General features: G+C 45.4%; 1 protein-coding gene across 5 annotated transcripts in view; it reads left to right on the top strand.

Moving 5' to 3' along the window:
* Positions 1–15,602, top strand: part of LOC130524891 (cadherin-22-like) — a 115,876-nt gene that overhangs the window by 87,014 nt on the left and 13,260 nt on the right. For all 5 annotated transcript variants that reach the window (XR_008950277.1, XR_008950276.1, XM_057031410.1 and 2 more), the window contains 4 exons: positions 1,004–1,185; positions 1,860–2,116; positions 3,608–3,744; positions 9,651–9,772. Coding sequence is in view for 3 of the 5 variants with exons in the window: in XM_057031410.1 (XP_056887390.1) it covers positions 1,004–1,185; positions 1,860–2,116; positions 3,608–3,744; positions 9,651–9,772 (698 nt within the window). In the remaining 2 variants the exon portion in view is untranslated. The remainder of the gene's footprint in view (positions 1–1,003; positions 1,186–1,859; positions 2,117–3,607; positions 3,745–9,650; positions 9,773–15,602) is intronic.

The raw sequence follows: 15,602 nt of genomic DNA, 5'->3' as shown, positions 1-15,602 counted from the left end.
AAGATAAAACTAAAAATGCGTGCAACTGTCCAGCCTGCCTGATGTTGGCGCCACCGGCAACCACATTAAATGGACCTCATGCAGTCTCTCAAAATCCCCTAATTTTTGTGGGTGATTAAACCTTCAGCCCCGAATAAAGTAGTCCATCAAACCGGAGAATTGATGCGTTCCACCGCACGTTTGAGCCTTCTTTAAAGCCAGGCTCTGTGGAGGACTGAATCAATGGGGCTGATTGTTCCCTCATTGTAATGTTATGGATTTATGATGTCAAAGTGGCTTTTTGGCTAAACGGTTTGCAGTAGAGACAAGTGTAACGTGAGTCAAATCATCCAAGCAAAAATGCAATCTTCCTCACTTCACTGCACAAACACAGCACCCAGAGCAGCATTGGCAGGTACATGTTGCTCTGCAACAGAACATAATAGTGTAAGATAAGATTGGATGAGATGATATTCTTTTTATATCGTATTGTTGTTCTATCGAAATGCATGGAAACACTTAGACATCAGTACAAAGTCTGCGGACTCGTGTCTACGATGTGGTCTTGAAAAGAAGGGACCATCGGGGACAGTCGAGTTCGAAACAGGCAAACAAGAAGGCCTCTAGCCGACTGTTTTTTAAAGGCGTACAGACCTTTGAGAAAAAAGTGAGAAAGAGAAATGACTTTCCATAACACCAGTCGTGTTAATGTGACTGTAATAATGACACTGACAAACCAGCCTTCAGTCTATTTGTGTGATTACATTTGTTCTCCCATTATTGGATTCTTTGCCTCTTCGTTATCTTTCCTGCACTCATCCCTTCCCCTGTTTGCTCACCATCCATCTCGCTGACTGATATTCCGAACCACTCCTCTACTGCTACTCTCTCTCTTTCATGTAGAAAATGTCTTTCATCCTTCCTCTTTTGTGGAATTTCCCACATGCATGACACACATTTTTGTTGTTCCTTGCTTTGATGAAACTGACCCACTTCCTTTGCTTCCACCTGATCTACGAACCAGAGATGTACCAGTTTTCGGTGTCTGAGGGAGCAGCTGTGGGGACACCGGTCGGCCGTGTCATTGCCACGGACGCCGACATGGGCGAGAACACGGACATGACCTATCTCATCAAAGACGGCGGAGAGCTTTTCAAGGTCACCACTGACGTTGAGACACAGGAAGCTGTTGTCTCCATCAAGAAGGTACAATCAAGCAACCATGCAGAAAAACCAGATGTGTCAAGCCGCCTTTGACTTGGTCGGCAGGAACAGCTTTTTATTTAAATTTCTCCAAGCTTAGTAAACATCCAAACAAATGCTCGGAGCAGCTAACGCGCGCTCGCTTCAGCAGAAGCTACAAGCAGCAGTGAAAAGCGAGGGCACTCCAGGTTGCGCAACGGAGTTTTTCCAAATCTGAGTTGACTCAAAGAGTCGTGCGCTGGAGAGATGATGGTTGGTCCTCGTGACAGGCGTCCATCCGCTCATGTGTGCTGTCCGTCTAGAGTCTCGTCAAAACTCCTTTCAACGTGGGGTCCCGTGCGCTGCGGTCTTTCAAAAAAGGAACGCGTTCGCAGAGATGTTGAGTTTTGGTAGTCACGATTTACTCAGGCTAGATGACCTGGTTGGCTGGTGCTGCTAGAAAACAGCAACTTGGAGAAAATATTAACTTTAACAAGATGGATTCCCCCACGCCACAGTAGCGCTAGATCAGCGTTGCCTTTAATGACTGTCAGAAATCGATACTACAGCAATCTGTTTCTTTTCAGCAGTATTGCTTCCAGAAAGCTCCAACGATCCATTTCAGACCAAAGAGTGATGTCACATCAAACCACTGGTGTTCTTGAGTCAAACAGTCATTTTTGTGTTTGATCTTCCAGCCGCTCGACTTCGAGACCAGGCGCACGCACAACGTTGTGGTGGAAGCGGTAAACAAGCACGTTGACCCTCGCTTTGTGGACTTGGGTTCGTTCCGCGATCAGACCATTGTTCGGGTCAGCGTTTCGGATGTAGACGAGCCACCCACCTTCAAACCGCCTGAGGGAACCATCATGGAGGTCCAGGAGGACGCAAAAGTCGGAGCATTGGTCGGCGTCGTCTCTGCCAGTGATCCAGATGTGAAGAACAAATCAGTCAGGTATGACATAGAATTGGCAGTGTGCAGGAAAGGGTGGTCCCGGCTGCACTTTTATGCATTTGATTCGTGTAGAAATTGTGTTTACGTTGAGCCACGATGGATTTCACTGTTGCCTTTATGGGGAAAAGCTTATTTATTACCGCTGTGCAGAAGGGGGACGAGGATATCTGGCTGTAGAAGTTGGAGTTAAAGTCCCGGCAAGTTGCAACGTTAAATGCAAAAAAGATATTCTCTTCTCTCAGATGTTTTCTGAGAACCTTCTGTATCATATTCTGCAGTTCATCCATCTTAAAGAGGAGCAATTGCAGTGCTAAAGGGGAGCGTGTGTAGATAAGGGCTATGACACATGCAGTGTCTGTGAAAACTGCCTCAATTAAAAATGCATGAGGCCCAGAGATCCAGGTGTAATAAAGTGCAACACACTAGCAGCACTATCGTTCTCCAGTGTTTGGGCAGCCCTGAGCTGGATGTTTGTGATCTATTTGCACGCATTTGGCTAAACAACTACAAGCCCAAATCAAGGGAGCGCTAACTGGGACCCCCCCTGCTGGGCAAAGTTGCCCCCTGGTGTCACAGCCTATTTAAAGCCAGTGTAATGGACGGAAGGTCAGTAAATACTGGGCATTCGCTGCTGGTGGAGAGAGTCTTTACTAAATTCTGCATTTACCTCAATATTCACACTTTTTTTTTCACTATTATGCTAAAATTAGCGAGGTGTGAAAGTTTAGATTTCCACTTGAACCTTCTCATAAGTGTGTGTGACTGCTCTGGTGTCATCACAGACTTGATGACTGGGGCCTGTTTTATTGGAAGGAATGCACTTTTGGAAGCAGTGGAGCGACACCGTGCATGTGGGAAATATTGTCAACAGGAAGTTGAGTGTTGGTTGATTTTGCAGTGACAATTGATTAGGACAAACGTCAATGATGCAACATCGCTGCTAAGAGCCGCCGACCAAGTAAACTTTGGTGTTTACAGGTAGATTATTTCCAGACTCTGAATGTGCTGTTCACAGCCAGTTTCTACATTAAACGACTCTGACAGCAGTTCTGCTTTCCTGGTCCCCAAAGTTAAGATTGGTTTGGACGTGAATGCAGCAGAGCCATTATTTAATACACATGAATGCACACAGACCACACACACACACACACACACACACACTCGCACACACACTCACTCTTTGTGAGAAACTTAAAACAAAGAAACCTTTCAGCAGATTTTGCTGATTCAACATTCTTTTCAGGGCTCCGGCGACCACCTGCACCATAAAAAATGCATTTGTGATTTACATGGAGTGCTCAATTAAAATTTAATGTTTGGGATATTTTTTTTTTCATTCTTTCACCAGAGAAAGAAAAGGTGAATAGGCTTTAGAGCCTTAACAAGCTCTGAATCGACACGTTTAAAAGGGCAATAACTAGTTTTCAGGAAAGGACGCTCTGTAAATTCAGATTTATTTAGTCTGTATTTCTACTGTTTTTGTTGCTACAGGTTTTCCATCGACCGTGCCACAGACCAAGAGATGATCTTTTATATCGATCCGGATTCTGGTGCGATCACACTGGGCAAGAATCTAGACCGGGAGACGGCAGGCTGGCACAACATCACGGTGAAGGCCGTCGAAGCAGGTATTATTATTGTTATCATCAGTATTATTATTATTGCCTTTCATTTCAATTCCAGTTGTATCGTAGGTCACTTCATCATTGTTTTATTTGCTTCTCTGTGACATCCAATAATAGTCACGCATCAAAACAAGGTGAACAACAGTAAAGAGCAAAACATGAGTGAGGTAGATGTATTCCCTGACTATTGCTATCATCAAATCTCTCAATGCTGCGGCGCTGAAGAGCATCAGAGCGAACTCGCACCCCGCTGAAAATGGAGGAAGAATTTACATTTTTCTTCATCATATCGAGCCCTTTTTGCCACTGCAAAGAAACCGACAAAACTGTAATAACTCTGAGGAGCTGGGAAATTATTACTGTATGATTAGAAGTTAACTTGAGAGGAGTGGAGGAACACATCGCCCACTTTTTCAATCTCGTACAGAAGCTATTTTTTTTTCTTTTTTGGATTGTGGGGAAAGCAGAGGAGATTGCACTCTGCATCAAACCCGTTTGCAAAAAGGACGGAGAAAACAATGCACATAAACAAAGCTAATTTCCCAGTCCAGCTTTCTTTCTGGGCCTCAGCCGCAGGCTATTACTCTAATAATCAATACTGTCTAAACTAAATAGTGAGGAGTCTCACCCAATACAAACATTAATACAAAATTAGACAAAAGTCACTTCTTTTAAAGAGCTGTAATTCCCAGAGTGATTTGGAGCCTTTTGTGTGCTCCCTCATTGAGCCTGCATTATCTTATGTGTCCATTTTAATGCTAATTGAACATTTAAAGGCGTCCTGCCACCCTTTAATATCAGACATAAACACATGCCTGCTCTTGATAGATAAAGCCTATCATATCGCCCAAAAAAAGAAAAAACAATCAGACCGGCCGTGCTGAGTGGTGTTGCTATTCACACCCCAATGTTTCTTTATTGCGTGAAATTACCAAAGGGGGGCGTGAAACTGATGTCTCCCTGTATTTCAAAGACAAACCCACCACCTCCCCCCTCAATGAGTCCCCATTGCGGTGAGGTCCGCCTGCTCATTAAAGCCGCGGAGCCACAAGGTCACGCTGTCCGAAGCCAAACCAAAGATATGTGACACGACCCACAATTATCCCCCGGTCCATTATCGACCTTTGAACTACTGTATTGCCGTGCTATCGTTATTGGACAACAGCTTTCAGACGTCTACAGGATTAACCCTGGCTAGAAAACTGCAACAAAGATGCTTCCGTCAGCTGCAGCCCGACGGTCTCAGGACATGTGGTACGCGGCGCATCTTCAGGCTGGTCCAATTAAACGTAGCGACCCCAGAAGGAAGAAGCCTGTCGGAGAAGGGGGAGGGATCAGTTCCTATCCAGAAAATGCAGAACCCCTGAATGCAGCATTTACCCAGGATAGGCTCCCCCTTCGACAGGCTTTTACCTTGCAGCAACATGTCGGGGTAAGTTTGATTGACGTATAATTTAAAAGAACTGATAGCAAGTATGATAGAATCTTGCACAACATTAAATAAAATATAAAAGGGATAAAAGGGAGCACCTTTACCCTGTGGCTAAAATGATACTGTAGCAGGATAGCTGGAAAGTCTTTATCTCTTTCACCGCTGCAGTCAAATAAATACTTTCTAAAGTATCACCCCCCCCCTCCAAAAAATGCTAGCTGACTTTTATAGCAACTGAACTACCATTATCCTGCAACCCCTGAGGAATTTCACTCTGGTTACGATGCTGCTGTTTCCCTTCAATCAAAGGGGACTGTGTTTCGGAGTATAGTAAATTGGATCAATTTCAACTGGGACAAATTTGGAAAGACAAAATGGAACCGAGGCATTGTTATGCGCCAGAGAGGGGCTAAAGCGCTTCGCCGAGGCAAATGTAGTTGATGGTGTTGTGAAACCATCATGTGCTGACAGGGACCAGAGGTTGAGAATGGACTGATGGTCTGATATAATGATGTACCAGTGTAGATGTGGAGGAAGAGGAGAAGCCAGTATAGACTGGTAATTAGCATCCACCTACACAGATCTGACGTGACTCTCTTCGCTGAGGTCATGCATTACGTCCATATAGTAAAAAATAGTAATAAAGTGATTATTCTCCTAAATCCCAGCACTGCTTTATTATCCCCCGGGAAAACATTGACTGTTATATTTGTAAATGAGATGTTTTAGGAATTTTGGCCCACATATCTCAGAATTAGTAAATCGGCCAACGTTGGCCGTCGCTCAACGACCCGGATTATTTCAAGCCTTTGGTGTCGCCAACACTTCTGTGGGTGAACTGAGCCTTTGTCTTGTTTGGCCAGCACCTGCTTCTCAGGGTCTCGGGTACTGGATGCTGAACTTTGACCCTAAATGTGTTTAGTGATGTCTGGAGGTCTTTTGATGCTCATCTGGGCTGTTGGCTGAATTCCAACAGTCTGTCCTGGGAAGGATTACTGTTTTATCCAGAGGAAAGAAATCTCCCACAGTTGGGTGGACTGTCTCTCTCCCTAAACCTCTCATCTTATTTCAAGGCCTTGACTTACCTAAATCAACGGTGTCACTCAGATATGATGCAGATGAGGAGATATCGGCCACCCTTTAGCATTAAATTATTACCAAGTGAGATTGACAACAACACATCCAGAAAATGACATCCATCCATAAATCTGATGTCCTAATGTTCTTTCAGGTTGTTGAAGGGTGGCTGAAAAACCGCCTGTTTAGTAACGCTGGGGTGTCTGTGCTGTTCAGACACTGGTTATTCTGCATTGTTTGTATTAATTAGACAATTATTAATTAATTATTTGATCTGGTGCATTTACAGGCACTTTAGAAATGGTCTCATCCTTTCCAGTCCTAAGGACGTCATATTTGGATGTTGGGGGGGTTAGTTTAACAAGAAATCCTTCTCCTTTCTGCTGTAGGGGGAGATCTTGGTCGGCTCTCCAGCGCTGAACGCCCTCCTTGTTTTTGTTCTTTCTCTTTCTCCTGCACAGATGTCAGAGAATGAAATCAATCAGATGAATAGCTATAGATGCACGAAGACATCAGAGTACTGGAGAGAAATATCTTTGTGTTAATCTGATTTCTCCTGCTCAGATAACCGCTGTGGTCCGATTAAGCACAGCACTTTGTGCTATTTGAGTAATATACAAACCCCCGAAATCGGATAATGATCTGACTTTTATGGTCACGTACACGAGTCCGGAGAGAGCGCCAGATAGACGCGGAGTGGCTCAGACCAGCACACAGGTGTAAATCCTCGTGTGTTGAGCCAGCATACACACATCGAGAGAGTGTGGTTTTGTCTCAGTGGTTACTTTAAAATCGCTTCATGTTTGAAGATTAACATCTACAAGTGCAGCTTCACGCTTCAAACAGCACGAGAATCAGACGACCTCCAGACAGGTTTCAATAAAAGCGGCCTGGCTTTATGAAATGATGTGGAAATTGTTGCAAAAACCTCCTGCAGATGTGTAAAAAAGCAGAGTTCTGCTCTGTGAGCTTGTGCTTCTTTCAATGTTCCGATGTTTCTCCATAGATTCCTGTGTCCATGGTTTTTTTTTTGAGCCTTGGATTTGTGTCAGTTTGCGGAATGTAATCAAAGTTTTTAGTATTCTGTTAACACAAAAGCATATTTCTTATGGGAGTTTGCTTTGTGTTGTGGCATTGGTGAGATTGCTGTTTGCATTCATTTCGGATCAGGTTATTTTGTGTAAACAAATCAGTTACAGCAGAGGAAGCGCACGGATCTGCAGTCTCATTCACAGTCTGCCTAAAGGAACAGTTGCATTGTGGATTATATGTGAGGAGCTTCCAAAACGAACAGTGGAAACACGCTCAGGTGCCCGGCTGCAGCTCCCCTGCAGCTTCAGAAAAAAACCCATCTGCAGTGATAATCCTGGTGTTTTCTTCCACACATGCCCGGGCCTCTGGTCCTGTAGAGACCAGACATTGTTGAGTTTGTGTCCTTATTTCCCACTTCTCACAAAAGGGACATTTTCACCCAAACACTCTCCCCAACCTCCCGGCAACAAACGCAAATCATCTGGTCGTGGGGAAAATGACACTGACAAAGCCCAGGGAGGCCCAGGCAGGCACGCACGTGTAAGCAAGAATGAGGCGCGCGCAGGCGTCCCCTCTGCCTCTCTTGAAGTCATGTCAGTATGATGGGGTGCCTTAGAGGTCTGCAGTACAGTTGTTCTGAAAGACTCACAACAGATGGCGAGCGCGGCGCAGAGGCAGAACATGCCAATAATCTGTTGAAATCCTTTTATTCTTCTCCTCCGTGTGCAGACAGATTGAGAACAGAGCTACTTGGTCCAGATGAATGAACCTGTCTCATCGAATATTATTTTTCTTTCCACGGGAGCCCCCCCCTTCTCTTCGATGGGTAGAAGCGGGAATTCGCTCATTGTTTTTCCTGGTTTTTTGGTGGGAGTGAAAATGTGACAGGATTTTGAAGCTGGCGCCGCGGCAGAGAGGAGAGGATGCACTTTGTCTGCCTCTGTTATGCATTTAGCTTGCTGCTGTTGCAAGTCACAGTCGATTAAAACGCTACGGTGATGTGAAGACTGTGAGCCGAGGCCGGCGTTCTCATTAGCAGCTGTGCCTCTGTTAGACGGAGGGCTCTAAACATTCTCCTGGGTATTCTTCTGATCCCATCTTTCTACTCTTTGAGTTGCGGAGATCTTAATGTTTGACGAGTTGCTCCGAGGTTCACGAGTCCGTATGTATCCAAGCAAAGCTGTGATACCACGCATGAGGGTCCTGACCTGGAGGATTTGTGCCCCTCAGGGTCAGACACAGTGTAATATCATATGTATTCTGTATGTTCACATAAATCCTTAAGCCCTGGGGTGTTTTGGTCCACAGTTGGATTTGGTGTTTTAAGGTATTGTTACATGCAAACATGCACGTTGCTGCTCAGCAATGATCACTGTCACCCTTCTGCTGCCGGGTTATTATGAGAAGGTCTTCGTTGCATGCATGGACTGGGTTGTGACAGCTGGGTAGGCTAAATAATTGATAAGTTATGTTCTCTAATTAACCTGGATGTTCAGCACTTGATGGTGCCTGATCGTGCTCCCTCTCACTAACACCTGGATACGTGCGCATGTTTGAAGTCCCCAGCCCCCCATAGTCGCGTCCTTGGCATGTTATGAGTAAAATAGGGGCTCTATCAGACATTATCACATAATTAAGATTGGGATTTACAATTCAATAGGAAGTGATGATCATTTTAAGCAGCTTTTCTTGTCCTGACTGCATCATCATCCTGCTCCTATGTTGATACGTTGCACCATTGGGTGAAATGTCTTGCGAAGGCCTTCTGTTATTATATTTTTGTGTTTAATCTCATTCAAAGGAGCCTGAAAAACCAATTACTGCCAGTCCCTTTGCAGTGGAGTCAACACCATTTATTTGTGTGCGAATCCTCACATTCTATTAAACTGCTAAATACTGAGGAGTCGTTATCGGATTGTGAGGATCTTGAGACAAAAGTAATATTTGGTGCCATTTTCATGTCACTCGCTGGTGCAAGGAAGTGTTTTTTTCTTATTCCAGGTGATTGGTGCAATTTACTGAGGCATTAGATTAAATCCCTCCAGCGCTTCCCCACAGCAGCCGAGCGACCGTCTGCTTCCGCATGGAAAATTGTGTGTCTCCAAGTTTCACTGGCACTGAACATGAACGCTCAGAGCATTAAAAATCATGTCCAACCTTGTCGACAACAACCTTGACTTCCATGCCAGCAAAATCCGAAGCCCATGTCAGTGTCAGCTGCACCGAGCGTGTCCTCCTGCACCTGATGCCTGACTGGGGGGAAAAATAGAAGATCAAATTCCCATTCTTCTAATCAGTCATTTTAGGAATTTTTGCTTTACTTTACTTTTTACAGTGAATTTCATTGTCATTTTTCATCTTCCTGCAGATAACCAGACTATGGCGTCCCACTCGCCGGTCAGTATCCGGATCCTTGATGTGAATGACAATCCTCCCGAGCTGGCCACGCCATACGAGGCCTCCATATGTGAAGATGCCAAACCAGGACAGGTATGTTTTTAAGTTTCATAACTTTTTTAAAGGATTTATTTTGTAAAACCAGAATTTCTATTCTGGACCAGCTTTGCTGCGTGATGGTTGCATCAGCAGCAGCATGAAGAAAAGACGTCTGTCCACCTGTTGTTGTAAAAGGCAAAAATCGGCTGGACCGCACAACCCTGACATCGTGGGTGTTACTTTTATTGATCTTCAGCTCAAGTGTACTCAGCTGTGGTTAGTAATTACAACAGGGCTGGTTTTTTTCTTGCGCAACAATCGCAAAGAGATTCTTGCCTTTTACCAAAAAATAAAAAGGCTTTTTTTTCCCCATTCACATCGTTTTCACAAGTCATAAGTGTCACTGAGTCACAATGGAGATAAACAAATAATAATGTGGGTTTAAAAGAAAGCAGAAAAGACTGAACTGTGCTGCTGAACCTTTAGGTGCAGGACTTACTGTGCACAGCTGCCACATACGTGTGGCTCTCACACTGCAACCTGACATGAATAGGTCATTACTGCCACACAATAAGGGTGAAAGGAAAGTTTCCTGCATGCCTTCCCAACAGCGCTAATGGCTAGTTTAGAGGACAGATGTTTGCCTATTTTCAGCGCTAACATCGATAGTGGTATTTTACGCTGCCTGCAGAACCAGAGCTGAAAACATTGCAGTTATTTCTTCACTCACAGCAGTGCCATATATACATGCCTGCAGTAATGAAATGTTCCTCTGTCTATAGAACCATATATGAAAACGGCTCCTTTTGCATGCAAATACGCTAAACTGAAGATGGTTGCTTTGACGACTGGTGCTGATATTTAAAACATAACTGCAGGTCACAAGAAGTTGCAAGTAGAAAAGTAACTTGGGTTAGATCCAGGAACCAGCCAATTCTGCCCTATTGGTTCTCCTCCTCCTCCTTCTCCTCCTCTACCCAGCAGGCCATCAACAGAAACACCCCCTATAAACTGGGTCCTGCTCAAGGATTCTCCCTGTTTGGAGCCACGGGAAGGTCATGATTGTCCAGCGCTACCTAGAACCATTTCAACCGAACCAAACTAAACGTTTAGGCACCAAAATGACCTCTAAAGTCAAGCGAGCAGTGTCACGCTTGACAAACTCCAAACCAGAATGTGAAAGCACAGGTGCATTTGCATATAAAAGATGAGGAACCGATGCTGGCAGAGATGGTGAGTAACTCTGAAAACAGTGACAGATGTGGGAAACAATCTGTTGCATCAGCTGCTTCTCATTTTAAAGTGACAGCATTGTTTGTACGGTTGGAGGTGCGGCCGTGATGGGACCCAAGATAAACGAGCTGTTCCGCTCATCACCGACTTAATCCAGCTTATAACTGGTCCATTCATTCACTACTGAGCAACATTTATTTCATTTTAATTACAGAAAGAAAATAAAAGATGCAACTTCACACTGACTGAAACAACAATGTGACTATAAAGTGATGCAGCCTCCTGCAGGTTCAGGTCCACATCTCTGGATCTAGGCCCAGGAGCTGGGATGCCTCCAGCGTGCCATGCTGCATAATAAAAACAGTTTATGTACAAAAGGAGCTGTTTTTATTGATGTGCCAGTCAGAATGCAGCCTGCAAGTCTTATTAGGGGAAAGGATTAAACAAAAAGGCAGCACAATGGATGTGAGAGCAACAGGAGGTGGTGTGTTTTTTGGGGGGTTGTTTTAGCACTGATCAAATTAGAAATGGACAAAGTTAGTGGGGAATACTTACACAGTCAAGAGTCCCTGGGCCACGACCCAATTATCATTTGCAGAGCAAAGAAACATATATTTCTGATACGCGAGGCTTTAATGTGCGCTCTCCATGCTGGGAGCTGCAGTTACATGTGTAATTAAGGTTCCTTTGCCTGCAGTCTTATAGCCCCCATGTGCCATTTGTAACAGCGGCTTCCAGCACAGAATATTGTCTGGTCTGCACACACCCGCGCTCACGTTCCCCATCTGCATGTGCCTACATTAACCTTCAGCTCTTAATCACATGGAAATGATTATTCCTCCTGCATAAAGATCATTCCTGCCTCCAAGCATTGTGTCAAGTCAGACAGATAGATAGATAGAGGGCTATCTATCTATCTATCTATCTGTCTGTCTGTCTGTCTGTCTGTCTGTCTGTCTGTCTGTCTGTCTGTCTGTCTGTCTGTCTGTCTGTCTGCCTGCCTGCCTGCCTGCCTGCCTGCCTGCCTGCCTGCCTGCCTGCCTGCCTGCTGCCTGCCTGCCTGTCTGCCTGTCTGTCCACAAAAACACACAAGTGAACACTGCATATATGTCAGTTACTAGAAGCGTGTTTACATTTTAAATAAGCTAACAATCAATTTTAAAAATTGGATGGGGCGGCTGTTCCAGGAAACAGGCACACAGTAGTTACCCCCCCCCCTTACTCCCCCCCCCTTACTTTGAGCAGTAAACCTTCAGCAAACTGTACCACCATCATTTTTCCTTCCTAGATACATGCTAACCACCGCTGACCCCTATAAAACGTCTAGATTAGCTAAATTAGCTGTATATCACACATTTGACACCCTGTTAGACGTGACTGGTGACAGTCATAGGCGCGCGTCAGTTAAATGAGCATTTACACGTACACACACCCACGCGCCCACACTCGTTGCGTACAGCCTGTCAGAGTGTGGCATCATCCTGCGGGTTTTGAAGCTAACGTGGAGCCAGCATTGTGTGCCGTGGTGCGATGTGTTATCTGTCTTGTTCGAAGGGTGTCAGCTCCATGGCTCAGGTCTGGCTTTGCAGTGGAACTGCAGGGAAAATCAGATTAACCTAAACCTTTTAACTGTGGCTGGGTTTGATCCCATTTGAAGGTTGGCAACACATGCTATTTTGTTTGTATTTTCGATGGAGAAGGCATGTGGAGGGAGAAGGAGACATGGGTTACATCCCATCCCTTCCAAAACGTAAATAAAAATGTTGCACAGGCTGAGCAGCTATTTTTCTTTGAGACAGCTCAAGAGGGGTCTGTGACACAATGCTTTTATACAGGTGCTCACCTTTTCTTCGCAGGGGCCCCTGAAGGGTCACAGAGCAAGGCGAGGGAAGGGACAGCAAATGATGATTGTACGCTACCGTGTTGCCTTCATGTGCGAAAAATGAAAGCGCTTTAATCTTGTTCAAGTCTGTCAGCACAGACAATAAAGCTCCAACCTTTTTTAGAAAAAAGCAAAATCACTTTTAATTCCATTTCTATTTTGGCTTCATTGACACACAGGACCCGACTGGGAGCGAGGTTTTTGTCTCATTAGCACTGGCTGCATACAGCCTCGCAGCGGCTCTGGCCTTGAGTCTGGAAGACCCTCCGCTGCCCCCTGCCTTTGCAGATCCCTGCTTACATAATCCACTTCCTGCTCCTCTTCCTCTATTCCTCATAACCCCGATTAACCCAAGATATATGAACATCCTCGTCCTCATATCAAACTCACTGTCCTCGGGAATCCCTGAGCTTTATGGCCATTTCATTTTTTCTATACTCAAATTATCCTGAAAAACATTCAAATAAATCGATTTCCATGAATAAAATGCCTTTTCTTGCTTTGCGTCCCACCGACAGCACATTCTCCGTCCCCCGGCTCCCTCCCTGCCCTCCTCGTGGTATTTGTCTGACTTGATGCGGAGGGACAGATATCATATAGTGCTCTATGTGCCGAAAAACAAATGTCTGGGTTGGAAGCCAAACACTAAGTATGTCCTGAGGTAGCGGAGGTCTGTCGGCGCCGCTGCGCCATCTTGCAGCTGGCTGGGCGGGTCAGCGCAACCAGATCAGCCTCGTTTTAGTTTGACAGCCTCCAAACCCGCGGAGGGTCCAGGCCGTCGGACGTGAGCGTCACGCCGCGCACGCATGGGCTCTAGCTCACCTAATGTGCACGCAGGAAGGCTACCGAGGCAAGACGGCGGTGTTGGGCATAGAAGGGAAACGAGCAAACCTGCTCTGGCAACGTGTCCGTGAGAGCGGAGACCCCTGTCGGCGCCATTCGCCAACCGTCTCCTCTGCTCGTCCGTTGCTGTGAGACTCCGAGGAGACGCCACACGAGTAACTGGGACCCCCTGAGGGTTCAGACCTATCCTGAGTGATGGTCACGTGGCGCTGACTGGAGGCGGATGTGGAGCTGGTCAGTACTGGGAGCGGCTCCAGTTCCACCACCACCCTCATTACATCACATGGTGGTCAATGGGAGGTGAAAGATCGCATACGTTGGGGCTGTTGTGACACGAGAGGGATCGGAGTGGGTAGTCGTGATCTATTTCCATTGGCGGAGGGATATGAATGAGCGAGAAAGGTTATTGCTGGAATTTTACTGATGAAAATCATTCTGTTTGCCTTCCTCACTGATTGCTTGATGTATTGCGAACTGCTCAAGCATTTGATCAGCAGTGGATCACATTATATAATATACGTTTGATTACCCGCAGTAGGAAAAAAGGCTTTTGCTCATATTTTAGTTGCTTTTTTTCCACACAGTGAGTGTCAAAAATAAAATGATTAATAAAGAAATAGTCAGTCGATTTTCCCATGAAAGGTGTGAAGTTTTTACTCTGACCTGACCATGCGCTCCAGGCTTGAGCGATAAGCCTCCCTCTCTCATTATCTTCCTCTGCTTCGTTTCTGTGTGTATTTATTTATTATATTCCTTTTCTTCCTGCCGCCACAGTGGTGGATTTCTCTCTGTCATCCAACCTTGACCTTTCGGACTCGTCTAAAGCTGATGGGGGCTGTACTTCCTGAGAAAGTCTCCTTGCAGAACTGCGAGAGATTTAAGGGGATCAGGAAAGGGGGCTGCAAGATAGACACCTAATTAGGTGATTGTGCTTCAGGGAGTTTCGCTCGCTGCTCAATAAACACCTACACACTTGTTTGCTTCCTCTCGCTTCCCTCATTTCACTGCACTTTCTTTCCCTCCATCTCTCCCCCGCCACCGCTCCAGATTTCCCCCTGCTGAGGGCACAGTCGCAAAATGCAGATCGTGTCTCCGCCGCTACATTTTCACCGCCGTTCTTATCGCCTCGCGGAGGCAAGAACAGCGAATACCGTCAACCTTCAGCTGATAATAGAGACCAGGCTGACGCCCTGCTCATTCATGCAGCTTCAGGCTGAAACAAACCTGAAAAGGAGTTGTTGAGGGAGGAGGAGCGGATAAGATTGTCGGGAGTTTAGAAGTGCTACTCTATAGTAGCTTGGACCGATCAGTCTAAAATGCAGCCCTGCCTTTGCTGGACATTATTGGAGGAGAGCTGTTGGACATTGAGAATTAAGACGTTATTTCGTCTGCATATTTCACCCCTGCTGACAAAGATACCAGTTGGTTTTTTCATATATATATATGTGTGTGTGTGTGTGTCTTGGGTCACTCTGCCAGGGGCATAAAACCCCAGACAACACAGCTTCTAGGACCATTGGACCCTCATCCATACTGAGGTGGCGGGTGGGGAACTATTGTCATTCGTGTCATTATTATTATGTTTGATAGCTAAACGTATCAGTGATGCACGCTTGGGGAGAAAAAAGATTCCACATTTAGCTTGTTATAAATGATCATGCCGATATTTAAAAGGAACGTGACGTACCCTGACCTTTCAAATTGCTGATTGGGTCGATGCATGTGCGAGTTTTGATGCATGTGTCACGTGCATTTATTTATGGCGGTTCTGCCCAGCTTTGCTGCACTGGAGTGAATAGTTAGATGCTAAAGAGAAACGTGCGTGGGGCCAACTCACGCGCTCCATGAGGTCGCATATTGCCACAAATGTTTACCAGAGTGGGACTTCAGCTGAAAATATAAGAACTAGAGACGTGTTTGCTGTTT

This window comes from Takifugu flavidus, chromosome 4 (assembly GCF_003711565.1).
Source record: "Takifugu flavidus isolate HTHZ2018 chromosome 4, ASM371156v2, whole genome shotgun sequence".
Classification (NCBI taxonomy): Eukaryota; Metazoa; Chordata; class Actinopteri; order Tetraodontiformes; family Tetraodontidae; genus Takifugu; species Takifugu flavidus.
The sequence above is the reverse complement of the archived record's forward strand: the minus strand, read 5'-3'. Positions and strand labels throughout refer to the sequence as shown.